This window comes from Paroedura picta, chromosome 1, assembly GCF_049243985.1.
Source record: "Paroedura picta isolate Pp20150507F chromosome 1, Ppicta_v3.0, whole genome shotgun sequence".
Taxonomy (NCBI): Eukaryota; Metazoa; Chordata; class Lepidosauria; order Squamata; family Gekkonidae; genus Paroedura; species Paroedura picta.
The window spans coordinates 74574977-74588057 of NC_135369.1; the positions used below are offsets into that span (position 1 = coordinate 74574977).

Genomic DNA, 13081 nt, shown 5'->3' on the forward strand with positions numbered 1-13081 from the left:
AGGCTGAACATTCCCAAGTCCCTCAACCTATCTTCATAGGGCTTGGTCCCTTGCTTCAATCACTTGCTTCAATGACACAAGGAACTTCACACTGGTGGTACATGCCTGTTCCACCAACAGAATGCTCCTTATGCAAGTAGGATAGAAATGTCAGATCCAATCCATACAATTCATTATCAGCTCAACAGTGTATGAGTGTTATGTGTTGTCAAATCCCTTCCAGCTTATTGTGATGCCATAAATTAATGGCCCATCTGGCCTCAATCAGAACTTGTCTATCTCATCGTAAGCCTGGCTCTATCAAATGGGCTTCCTGAAGAGGTGAAATGGCTCCCTCCTTGGAAATCTTAAGATTAAGAGGCTCGAAGTTCTGTCTGTTTGCCAGGGCTTTTGAATAGCAAGTGACTTTTTAGGGGAGGAGGGACCAGGGCTTTCTATTTTATCTTTCATTTTAGCTGGGTATCTTTTAATTATTATTTATTGTAAGGTGCCTTAAACCAAGAGGAAAGGCAGGTTATGTTTTAATAAATAATGACTTCCAAAACATCTTGCCCTTCCCAGTCTCATTCTCTGTCTGATTTCTTGGTTGAGGTCTCCCTTTTGGTTGATGACTGACCAAAGGAATCGAAAATCTTTCCATATAATAAAACATGTACAGTATCCCCCCTCCCTCGATGGCTCAACACTTAAAACTGGAGGTGACAGGCTCTGAGTGAGGAATATTGCAGCAATAGGGAAAAGGCAGTCTGAGGAACTTGCCCAGCAACTGCTGAAAAAAACAGACTGCCTTTTTTCTATTAGTGCAATGTCCCCCACTTGGAGGAAGAGAAGGAAGAGGGGTTCTGCCTGTGTGAAGATCACGTGAGGGGAGTCCAGACCCTACCACTGCCCCATTGACCAGAGAGACCGGGTGCAGGAACTGGGGTGAGCGAAGGGAGAATAAGGCCTTGTGGAAGAGGAGGAGGTGAAGATTGTGAGCAGCTCCAGCAAGTCCGCTCTGAGGCAAGATGAGACTTTAGCTCCCAGCCGTGCACAGCCTCTCTCACCCTCTTGTGTGCTTCCTTCCCCCTCCACTCCCTCCCTTCTTCCCCTCCAACATGTTGGTACCAGCAGCCAGGGTCAACAGGAAGGAGCTCAACTCCAACTATGAAGGGGCTGACAAGATCTCTCCTTTAAGAGGAGGTAGATGGAACATGATGTTACAGCCAAGTTTTGTCTAGAGCCCGAGGCTCTGGCAAAGCAGAATGGAGATTACCTTGAATCTTGAGAACACGGGATTGAGGGAGGTGCCCTTTCCACCTGTGCTGAGCTCCTGAAAAACCAGTGGATAGCCAGCCACAGCAACTGAGTAATAGCAGCCCAGTGAGGAGGATCAAGGACAGTGGCAGGGTTGGGCGCTTCAGTGTTCAAAGCAGCCATTCCAGGCCGAAGCAGCCAGTGCTGCGGTATGTGTGTGTGTGTGTGTGGGGGGGGGGAGACGTGGCATGCCAGTCAGCACACACACACAGGCGCCGGGTTGCGCACCACCACTGGCGGCTTCCCCCCTATGGCACTGGCTGCTTTGGATGCCAAAGTGCCCAACTCTAGTGGTGGGGCAGGAACTGCAGCCTGCGCAAGACGCGCCAGGGAGGTGACACTGACCTAGGCCTCTCCTGTTGCCAGGTAATGGCAGCTGTGCAGGTGGAGGGCACTGGGAGCCCATGTACCCTCCACTCCCTGCCCCATCAATAACACTGCTTCATCACGGACCCTCCCTTTCCCTGCTCTCCATCAGTGGCCCCTTACCTTCTCCCTACTTCCCCCTCCCTCTGGAGACCTCCCTAGAAGCATGGTGCAGCCTCCATCCCCTAGTTATGACCCAGAGTGAACCCCCCCCCCCCCCCGCTGCGATCCTGCTCCCTTTCTGGATGCACGTGTGCATTCCTTATATGCATCAATGCTAATTGTGTGTGTGAAAATATCATAGTTGAAGGGCGCCACACTCTGGATCTAACAGAATACAACAGAATCCACAGCATGCTCTGGATCTAACAGAATACGAAGAATGCTGTCTCTGTCTATATGTGAGATCTGTATAAAGCTTCCTAGCTAGGTGGTACAATTTTGTCAATAATTTTAGTGGCCTTACACTGGAGTAACTATGCACAGCTTTGTGTTACAAATGGAGCCTTATTTGAACAGGCTCTGATTTTAAGATACAAAAATATATACAGTATTGGCTTGTGTTTATGAGAGTCACAATTCTGGAAGTCCCTGGAGGACACCAAATACTGTGTTGTTTAAAGCTGACAAGCTTTAGGATGAGGACTACTCTGTCTTTAACTTTCTATGGTGAAATGAGACATCATTACAGATTGGATTGATGGGATTATGTTAGATGAGGTTCCTGCACATTTTAATAGTTATGCAGAGGGCAGAATGTTGATAGATGTGGTTTGTCATGCTGAATAGAAAGAAACCACGCAAATCCACTAGCGCCTATCACATTTCAGCACTCAACAGATTTTACTACTAGACTTGAATAATTTCAATTTAGTTATCATCAACCTTAAAGATGTGTAATTTCTCAGTAGTCATTATTTCTGTCTTCTGGAAGTTCAGCTTTGGCACTTTCTGCTTTAAGTTCCAACTGTAGTCCTTTCAATTAATCAAGTTTTAGCCAGTAATGTGATGTGCTACTTCAGACTGTTAATGCACCTTCCACTAATTTTCAAGCCATTTTCATCTAAATCTAACCCAATATTCCTTATGACATGTTCTGTATGGAGATTGAAAAGACAGGAAGATAAAATATAACCTTTGCCAATTGGAAAACACTCTGTTTTTCCATATTCTTTACCCTCTTGTCTAGAATATAGGTTGTGCATCAAAACAATCAGATGTTGAAGCTCACCCATTTCTTTTAAAGCCAGCCACAGCTTTTCATGGACTACAGCTTTGCTGTAATATATAAAACACAAACTGATATTCTTCTGAAACTCTCTTGTATGTTCCAATAATTAATCCACATTTGCAGTATGAGCTCTGGCATTTTGCTTCTATATATGCTAACAGATTTTGTAAGATGTTAGCATCATGTTGATAACATGAGAAATTAATGTCATGATTTAATAGTTGCTGTGGTTTTTGACATCACCATTTCAGAACTGAGCTAAAAAAATTATACAGAAGCTACAGGAAATTGTCTTGGATATTACATCCCTAATTATTCAAGAAGTGGTCATAATAAAATAATAATAATGCAAAGGATAGAATCATATAATAACAGAGTTGGAAGGTACCTCATGAGTCACCTAGTCCAACCCCTGCACTATGCAGGACACTCATAACCCTATCGCTCATCTACTGTAACCTGCCGCCCTATGGAAGGAATACATTGATGCCCCATTTTTGAGATCCTCTGTTATAGTGAATGCTCTCTGTGATTCCCTTATCATATAAAACCATGCCACTGTACCTTCATATCTTAGACAAATATCCCTTTTAAAAGCCTACTTGTTAGCACATCTGAATATCTTCCCCTGAAGCATGACTTAGGACACTCCAAATTAGAGAGGGGTCTCTGAGAGACTGTGTCATCATGGCTGTGAGGTACCAGATTTGTTATCTCATCCCTTAATTAACCACCTAAAGAAACTGAAATTCTGATAGAATCATAGAGTTGGAAGGGTCCATACAGGCCATCTAGTCCAACCCCCTGCTCAACACAGGATTAGCCCAAAGCATCCTAAAGCATCCAAGAAAAGTGTGTATCCAACCTTTGCTTGAAGACTGCCAGTGAGAGGGAGCTCACCACCTCCTTAGGCAGCCTATTCTCATTTGATGTGCAAATGAGAACTGCTGTATATACTGTGTGACAAGGATCTAACATTTATTGTAATAGATTTTGTTTGCTATCTTAAAAGGTATCTGATTTTTATAAAATCCGTATCTACCTAAAAGTTTAGCTCCTTCTTGTGAACTATTTTTATGCCTATTCTGATTCTACATCTAAATAGCTACTCTTTCTTTTCAGTGATATAATCTCTAGCTTTCCAACAGGACACAGTGGGAGGCCAAATAAGAATCCTGGACTTCAAGGTGATCAAATCAGATCACAAGGGTAGCATGTATGTACAGCAGTGGGAAGCCATTGGGGAAGGAAAGAGAGGAAATCAGCATTATTTTCTTTGGAAGCAGACATCACTAATCTCTTTGATGTACTTACTTCTGCTTTAATCTGATATATGCAGTTGATAAATTGTTCCAAGCCTCAGCATTCTGGAGTCAAAACACATACAATAGGAGGAATAACTTAACATTAGTAAGAGAAATATTTTAAAACTCAAAATATTTAGACTTTTATTTGCAAATCTTATCTATAAAAGAGAAAAGAAATGACAATTTAAATTACAACATCAAATCAATGAGCAAAATTAAGCCAAAGTTTAAAATGTTAAATGTCATTGATTTCAAGAGGAGAGTTAGAAGTACATAGTTTAATTTTTCCCTTTCTTGCTTTTGATTGTTATCTCTGTTAGAATGTATTACAGTATTATTGTTCCCTAAACTAGCTTTTGCTGTTGTTTGGTATAAAATCAGTGCATCAGTAGAAAGCTGAATGACCTGTTTGTCTATGATAAGAGCTTTCTCTGTCCTCTGTCCTGTAGGCTCCTTAGGCTAGAATCCCAGATCGCAGGTACAACAAATAAGCCATTTCTCCATTTATGTTCCCTTGCGGCAGTTTTGTCCTTTCCAGCAACATTTCATGTCAGTAACCTCTTTGCCTAAGACACATTCACAAGAGTTCAAGCCTGAGTGTTATCAGTGGATGCCTCATCCCTCCTGAGAAAGGCTGAGGGGCTCCTATCCTTCTTGCTTTCTGGCAAGGCGACAGCTTTTGGGCCAGCCTGAGCCTCGGCAAAGGGGGAATGGTGAGGACATAATATTTTTCTAGAGTAGTTAAGATGTTTTTGTTCCTGTTTTGTTTATCAAATTTTTATTATTATTATTGTTGTTGTTGTTGTTAGATTTATTTCCTGCCACTCCCCATAGGCTCGTGGCGGGTAACAGTAGTCTTCATCCCATTAAAATACCCATTAAAAGACTTTAAAACAATCCCAACATGGTGGAAAAAACCTCTCATTGTTCCCACCCCCTGCTATCAGAGTGGCAGAAAAGGATGGGGAGGAGATATAGCCTGCTAGACCCAAGGGCTCTCATTTGCTGGCCCCGGCCTCAACCAAAAACCTGGCGGAAGAGCTCTGTCTTGCAGGCTCTGTGGAAAGCTGGTGAATCCCGCAGGGCCTGCAGCTCACCCGGGAGCTCATTCCACCAGGTAGGGGCCAGGACTGAAAAGGCCTTGGCCCTGGTCGAGGCCAGGCGCGCTTCCCTAGGGCCGGGAATTGTTTTTACATTGTTACCTGCCTTGAGACTGGAGATGCTTAGAAGAAAAGTGGGCATACCAACCAACCCTGTTTGGATTTCACAGCAAACTGCACTTCGTTTCAAATCAGGAAGTATTAAATCTCAGCTCCAAACATGAGAACAGAGGGACAGAGCATGCAAGTCTGAGATTAAACCAAATCATGAACAAACATGAATTTGGAAGCTGAAACAAGTCAAAGTCATTCACAGCACCCCAATTTCCACTGCTGCACTGATTTTTATACCTGTTGGCTTCAGCACCATCAGTAACTCTCTTCCTGAGACCAAATTCATAAACAAATTCCAGTTAGTCTGTACGCAGCCATCACAGTGAGTTGACATCAATGGACCCCATTAACCAAAAGCAAAAGGGGGGGGGGAATAGTGTCCCAGCACACAGCTTATTCCATAGTTATACATGTGATACCAACTTTATGATTTAGGCCTAAACATGAAGGATTGCAGGGAGTCCTAAATTATGATTTAGGTCTAAACATGAAGGATTGCAGGATTTAATTTTTTAATTAAAACTAGAATTTCACCCGTCTATAAATGAGAGGGAATATATGCATGGACCTTTTACTTTGAGAAATGGCCTGTAGCATAAATCTGTCAGGTGAAGAAAGGAAAGGAGAGATCAGTACTCGATTGAGCCTTAAGTAAAGAGATTCCCTTACACACGCACAGTGTGACGGAACATACATACTTTAATTAATGTCACACCATACTTACACAATAAAAAGTGTGAAAAAGTGATTGAAGTTTTAATCAGAGGATGTTGCATCTACTCTACTTACATCAGGCTCCAACATCACACATCGCTGAAATGCTCTGGCCGCACCTTCATAATCTTCCAACGCTAAGTATGCACACCCCAAGGAAAACCATACTCCCAACTGAAAGGGAAAAATAACCAGGTCACTATGAGATGGCTCAGACACTGAACAACTGCAAGGAAGCTGACTTGTGGAAGCTCTTCTTCACATCTTTTTGTCTTTCTAGTTTCAGTGAACCACTGTTTTGTACAGATTTTGCAAGCCACTGTTTGGTGACAAACAGGAAGTTGGTTATCCAGGAGATAAACAGAGACATTTCTGTTAATGCTCTTTATGGAATCCTAAAAGGTTTAAAACACGTAACCTAACTAGGTAAATTTATTTATATTTATTTATTTTATTAATGCTCATTTCCTCTTAACCCCACTGTTTATATTTTTTATTTATTTTTCTCACTTCGGTATGTTTTCATTGTCTGAGGATACATTTTTGAGAAAGTGGCTCTAACACACACAAGGTTATGTCAAAATAAAAATGTTATGATGTCTCAATTTTTCTTCTGCATTGCAATAGACTAACACAGCCCCCCAGCCCGAATTTGTTGCTATAACACAGACTGGTTTTCCAAGGATATAGTGGGGGGCTTGGCGTGGGGGGGAAGATATCTGTGGTCATGGAGTATGAAAAGACTGTTGCTATGATAATGGAAAATACTGTTGAAAAAGCAGCAGAGATATACAAGGAGATCTTATATGACAACAAGACATTCTCCATGTAAATGTGGCCCCTTGAGACTCTTAGGAACATACTGTGAAGGCAAAAAATACTCTGTGAGCAAGCCCTCACAAACTAATACCATAAATATTTAATGGCATGCTTACTTTAAAAGAATGTATAGCCTCATTGGCTGCCTATTTTTTTAAAAAAATCTGGCCTAATAAGAAAAAGATCCCCTGCATTGTCTCATTTTACTACCCTGACTTCATACTGGTCACTATTCAGAAATAATAAAAACATTTAAAAAGTTTACGATTTCTGAATTGGAAGGTGTCCCTGTGGACAAACTACATGAAAATTCTAACCCAACTTCTCCAATCCTAATAGGCAAATAAAACATGCATTCTTCAAATGGACGAAGTTAATTGTACAGGGGAGTTTACTTAACTAGCGTAATGCTGTTTAACTACAACAGTGGGATTTTCATACAATTTTGTTCCTAGTGAATAAAGGGGAAAGACAAGGGATGCAAAGTACACAGCTGTATAGCAAAATAGAAATAGTGGGTTTAAGAAGACAATCAGATAGAAGAGAAACCCTAATCAATGGGAACCCAAAACAGAAATTCTCCTTAAGGTTGTTTTTTTTTAAATAAAAAAGTACACACTACCATCATGTTGTCAGGCTCTTGCTGACAACTATGAGGCCCATACATTTGCAAAAGAAAGAGCAGGGTTGGGGTTTTTTAAAGTCATTTTAAAGGTTTGTGGTTCTGGCAAACTCTGGAAAAAAGCACAGAACTTGATTTGCTTCTTGCCTAAAGGTAAAGGTAAAGGTATCCCCTGTGCAAGCACTGGGTCATGTCTGACCCTTGGGGTGATGCCCTCTAGTGTTTTCATGGCAGACTCAATATGGGGTGGTTTGCCAGTGCCTTCCCCAGTCATTACCGTTTACCCCCCAAGCAAGCTGGGTACTCATTTTACCGACCTCAGAAGGATGGAAGGCTGAGTCAACCTTGAGCCGGCTGCTGGGATTGAACTCCCAGCCTCATGGGCAGTGTTTTCAGACTGCATGTCTGCTGCCATACCACTCTGTGCCACAAGAGGCTTCTTGCCATAACAGATGCAAAACATTTTTTTTCTAAGAAATTACTTAACAGCAGACTCAGGGACTTGGGAGGTCCAATGTCAACATTAAAAACCAGGACTCTAAACTGCAAATTTTAACTCTAAAGTAACAAGATTCAAGTCCAGTAGTACCATAAAGACCAAGCTTTCGAGAGTTTAAATTCCCTTTGCCTGATACTTTGACTCTCTAATGCTTATACTCTGGAAATCTCCTAGGTCTTTAAAGTGATACTGTACTCAAATCTTGCTCTCTTAATGCACACCAACATGGCTACCCACCTGAAATAGAGATTTGTTCAAGTGTTCACTAGTAGCTAGTTTGTAACAATCTGAGTTTACTACTTCAATTACAACACCAGTCATGTATCTATGAAAATAATATTTAAATATGATATGTCAATCAAAGTCTCACAAGACTTTTTGTCTCTGTGTTATTTGTTTATCGTATGGCACACGTGTTACGTAGCCAGATTGTCTGGCAGCCAGGCAAGAGACCTTTGGAGGACGTTTGCCACTGCTTGCCGCCACTTCACGGCCCTGGTATTCCTGGGAGGTGGCTAGCCAGTGCCCAACCTGCTTAGCTTCCGAGATCTAACAGAACCGGGCTTGCCTGGGCTGTCCAGGTCAGGTTTGTGTGTATTCAAAAGGCTGTCCAAGTTATGATTTGCACAGATACATACAATCAAAGATTTGTGTTGGGGAAAATGGTGATATTTAACACAAAGAACCTTTAAAAACACAACTTAACCTGCTGCTTTAATTTTTTTTTTGGTGGAACAGGTTGCCAATGAACTGGGCTCTTAGCCAGCTAATGCACATTAATGTTAATCACATTTATTTGTGAAATAACACTTTTTGAGGGGGGAAAAGATGTAAAATTGCATCTTTGGGAATATACAGAGAATGGCAGCAGGAAGCAAGAAGTTCAGTCATCCACTCAGACTTATACCTTGAACCATGTCGCTTTAAACAACATCAGTCCTGTAGAAAGATAATTTCTGTTTGTCCTATTTTTTTCAGAGCAAGTTGCAGCACAGCCTGACATTGCTGAAAAGGGCCATAACTAACAGAAATCAATCATGAGACACAGCACTGAATCATGTCAGGAAGTTAAACCAGATAAATGGTCTTGGGATGTTCCCAGCAGAAAAGAGAATGATTTGTTTTTCATGCCTCTGGCTAATTATGAAGCAGCACTGGAATAATTCTATGGAAAGAGATGTGTTTTGTCAAGGAAGAAAAGGTACTTCCACAGAATAGCAGGAAACATGTTTAAGTCATCTTTATCCTTTTCATGGGGCAGCTTTCATTGGGCCCAATAGTGAAATATAATTGCAAAGAAAAAGAGGAGTGAGAGAAACCATGACTTCCGTAGGTAATTATGCCATTTGGAAGGGGATCTGGCAAATCACTCACAACTGCAAAACAAATCTAAAGCCTGACATAATACACAAAGCAGGGAATGTTTCCAATGGCAAACTGTTTCCCTGAATTGAGTTACCAACACAAGAGGAGATAGTTGAGAAGTGATACAAGTCACATTGGTAATTAAGATTTTTTTTATATCACCAAGCCCCTGTCTATAAAATGGGGCTAATACTTGATAATTTTTTGAAATCCTCGTAAAGAAACTGCAGCATTTCTTAGTGTTTGCCTGTGATTTGGATCTTTGTGTCTACAAAGGACAAACTATATTTTCAACATGCTCTCTGCTCCAGCTTACATGTATTAAAAATTATGCAATGTTGTAGCCATGCTTCTGGAATGTGTATAATCAAACAGCTTCCCCCTCTCCGGGTGGCCATATAGAGGGCAGTAGCTAGAGAGCCTTTCATAGTCTCTGAGACTACTGACTGAACACTTACCATCAGCAGTCGTGCCTTCTTGCCCTAATTTTCAGCAGTAGTTAAAGATTGTGCTCAGGGCCTCAAAAATGTCTAGCTTCCAAGGGCATATGTGGTACATTCCAATTTCCTCACTCCAAAGTTAGGAATGGATATTTTGTATTCCACACTATGGAGAACCTATGACTGGGAGAGGATTATTTTAGGCATATTTATTATATGTGGGTGCCAGTGTTGTTGCTGATGTTTTGTTTTCCCATGAATACTGAAGTTAAATGAAAACCAAGCATGACTGAAAATGCAGGATATATACCTAAACAACAGAAATCAGTACATGCATCATATAAACCTACCTGCATAGGGTTAATCTGTACAGAGAGCTCAAAGCACTCTATGCACTCCTTAAAATTGCTGTTGTGAAGGTGGAGAAGACCCTTGGAGCGCTGAGCCCTTGCGCTGCGGTGATTTGACAATTCCCAGGCCTTGTCATAATAAAAATGATCTCTAAGAACATCTCCAAGCAAACAATACAATCCTGGTGTTTCTTTTTTCTCTATTTCTCGCCTCAATATTTCTTCTGCCTATAAAAAAGAAAAACATGGAAAGGATCTCTAAAAACAGGATAAAGTTACTTTTATCTAGATCTAGGCATCATTATGCCACACTGCAGCATGAACACTGTCCATTAACAGTTTATGGCTTCCATCACCAACTATCTCTGATCTTATCCATCAGATAAGGACAGAATTTATGCAAGTCAGGAAAACCTTACAATTACATTGGCCATGGAAGTATTTTGTTTCCATTAGCTTTAAGACCATATGAAGAAGAGCTCGTTTTTAGACCTAACTTTTCACTGCCTGAAGAAGTCTCAAAGCAGCTTACAACCACCTTCTCTCCCCACAACAGGCACCGTGTGAGGTAGGTGCGGCTGAGAGAGTTCTGAAAGAAACTGTTCTGTGAGAGCAGCATCTAACAGGACTGTGACTAGCTGAAGGTCACCCAGCTGGCTGCATGTGGAGGAGCAGGGAATCAAACCTGGCTCCCCAGATTAGAAACCACTACACCAAGCTGATTTAGAATGGGCCACACTATTTTGAATGCAAGGTCTCATGGCAATCTGTGATCATTCACTGTCAAAGAAAACATCTCGATGTATGTTTGCTGCTCCCATCTTAACAAGAGAACTAGTCATGAGTCAAATCATATGTTATCTTATTACAGGTATACAAAATAACATTTTCCTGTTGATAAGCAATATCTAAAAGAAGTGAAACAACCACATTCTGAATTTGTGAAGTCTGAAAAATAAGAAGATTGTACCTATCTTGTCTAACAGGAACAAGTAACTAGACATCGTAACATACCAATCCCTCAGGAGTTACACTAGAACCCAAAAAATAATAACATGCCAATTCCTTATGAGTTACACTGGAAACAAAACTATTTCCAATCTACTTTAGCTGTTGTAAAGAGCCTCAGTCTAGGTTACCTTAAAAAGAGCCACTCCCCATATAAGCCTTCATATTCTCTATAACCGGATTCAAGGGTTCTGCTCTGACGTCCTTTCTGACACAACCTTTGTAGCATAGGAGGTGTTCCAGCATGGTTCTCCTTCATACTATGAAAGTAATATAAGAAGCTGTTGGCTATGTGTAATGTGTCATTACTGTGGCTTCCCATGTCAGTGGAGGGATTCTTCTAACAAGGTAAGATACAACATCAGGCTTCTTACATGACTTGGGGCTTCCAACAATTGAGTTGCAGCCATTTTATCTGTATAATGAGAATGTACGAAGAGACCTCAAGTACCTGTTTTAAGGGAAAGAATGTTCAAAGAAATAGGCCTGGGACCCTTTTCAGATATAGTCCTGACCAAGGGATTGATTCCACGAGAGATCTCCAGGGGTTCGGTGGCCTTTCTTAGAAGTTCAGATGGCCACTGACATCACTAGAAGCCACTGGAGCCTGCTTCCCCTGTTGCTGTACGGGTCTAGTCTCTTTCTCCACAATGGGAGGGAATGCATCAACAACTTTATTAATACAATCATTGACCAGTAAGAAGATTCCAGCATGTAAATGATCAATTGATTGGATAACTCCAGTTAAATAGTTAAAATCAACAAACATAACAAGCACCCTCAGAACAAGCTGGTAATTTAAAAGCAGCATAAACTAAAAATCTCAGGAAGCCATAATGCAAGCATACAAACCCTTATCAGAGAAGAGAAGAAAAGCATTTCACTACCAAAGAGTACAGAAAAAGATTACATACTCTGCCTGGTGCTTAAAAAGTTGACAGAAGTGGCAATAGGTGAACATCTTTCAGGAGAGAATTCCACAAATATGGAATCACTACTGAAGAAAGATATCTCTATAGTAAATACTCCCTTCACTTCAGAGAACATGAAAGGTCTGATGATTATCTTAGCTAACAATGGCTTGGACTGAAAGAAGCACATGCAGACTGTTATGAAACTTGCTTCTTAGGGAAGAATTCATAAATTATATAATTGTTGTTTTAAGATTACAAACTCCTCTAAGCAGTTCAGTCTCTTTTCCCTTTATCCTTCTTCAGGAATGAGAATCTGCAATGTGAAGAACAGCTCTGAGGTGAAAAGTACACTGCAAGCTATTCGTTTAACCTTGTGTAAGCCTGGTCACACAGCCTGGTCACTGAGGGGCAGTGCCTAGCACTGTATGCTACACCCGCTAGCTAAATATTTTACTAATGTTCACTAATATTTTATATTCTAGTTCACAAAACTGCATGCTCTGAGATAGGCCTACAGAGAAATCTTTGCCAGAAATGTTTTGGCAAATGCTTTGCATCCAAAAAAAAATCCAGCTTTCGTATTTGGCATTTTTGTTCAGGGAACTCTTCCCTGATATCTTGGAGAGTTGCTGCTAGAATCAGCCTAAGTGGATTAACGGTGCAAAGCAGTGAAAATGTTTAAACACTAATAAGCTGTGTAAATGGGTCTGAGAATCTTTGTGCTTGTCCTTTTCCCTTTCCCATCTTCCCTTATTTCAGCTTTAACAACAAGCTCAAACTACGGTTTGTTTTACTCCCTCCAAACCAGAATTAATTGATGACCTGGAATCCTAGTTCAACTACTGTAGTTGGCTGAAAAATTAAACACCTGCTTTCACAAGATGCCAGAGTTTGTTTCATATGATTTTTTATTTTTTTAAATTAAAAAATGTGAAG

The 13081-nt window shown here is 40.9% G+C and overlaps 1 protein-coding gene across 2 annotated transcripts in view; it reads right to left on the reverse strand.

The window, feature by feature from the left end:
- TTC27 (tetratricopeptide repeat domain 27) overlaps positions 1-13081 on the reverse strand; it is a 108766-nt gene that overhangs the window by 28558 nt on the left and 67127 nt on the right. For both annotated transcript variants that reach the window (XM_077343509.1, XM_077343499.1), the window contains exons 13-15: positions 10224-10451; positions 6204-6302; positions 4208-4260 (exon numbers count right to left, since the gene is read on the reverse strand). In XM_077343509.1, coding sequence (XP_077199624.1) covers positions 4208-4260; positions 6204-6302; positions 10224-10451 — 380 coding nt within the window. The remainder of the gene's footprint in view (positions 1-4207; positions 4261-6203; positions 6303-10223; positions 10452-13081) is intronic.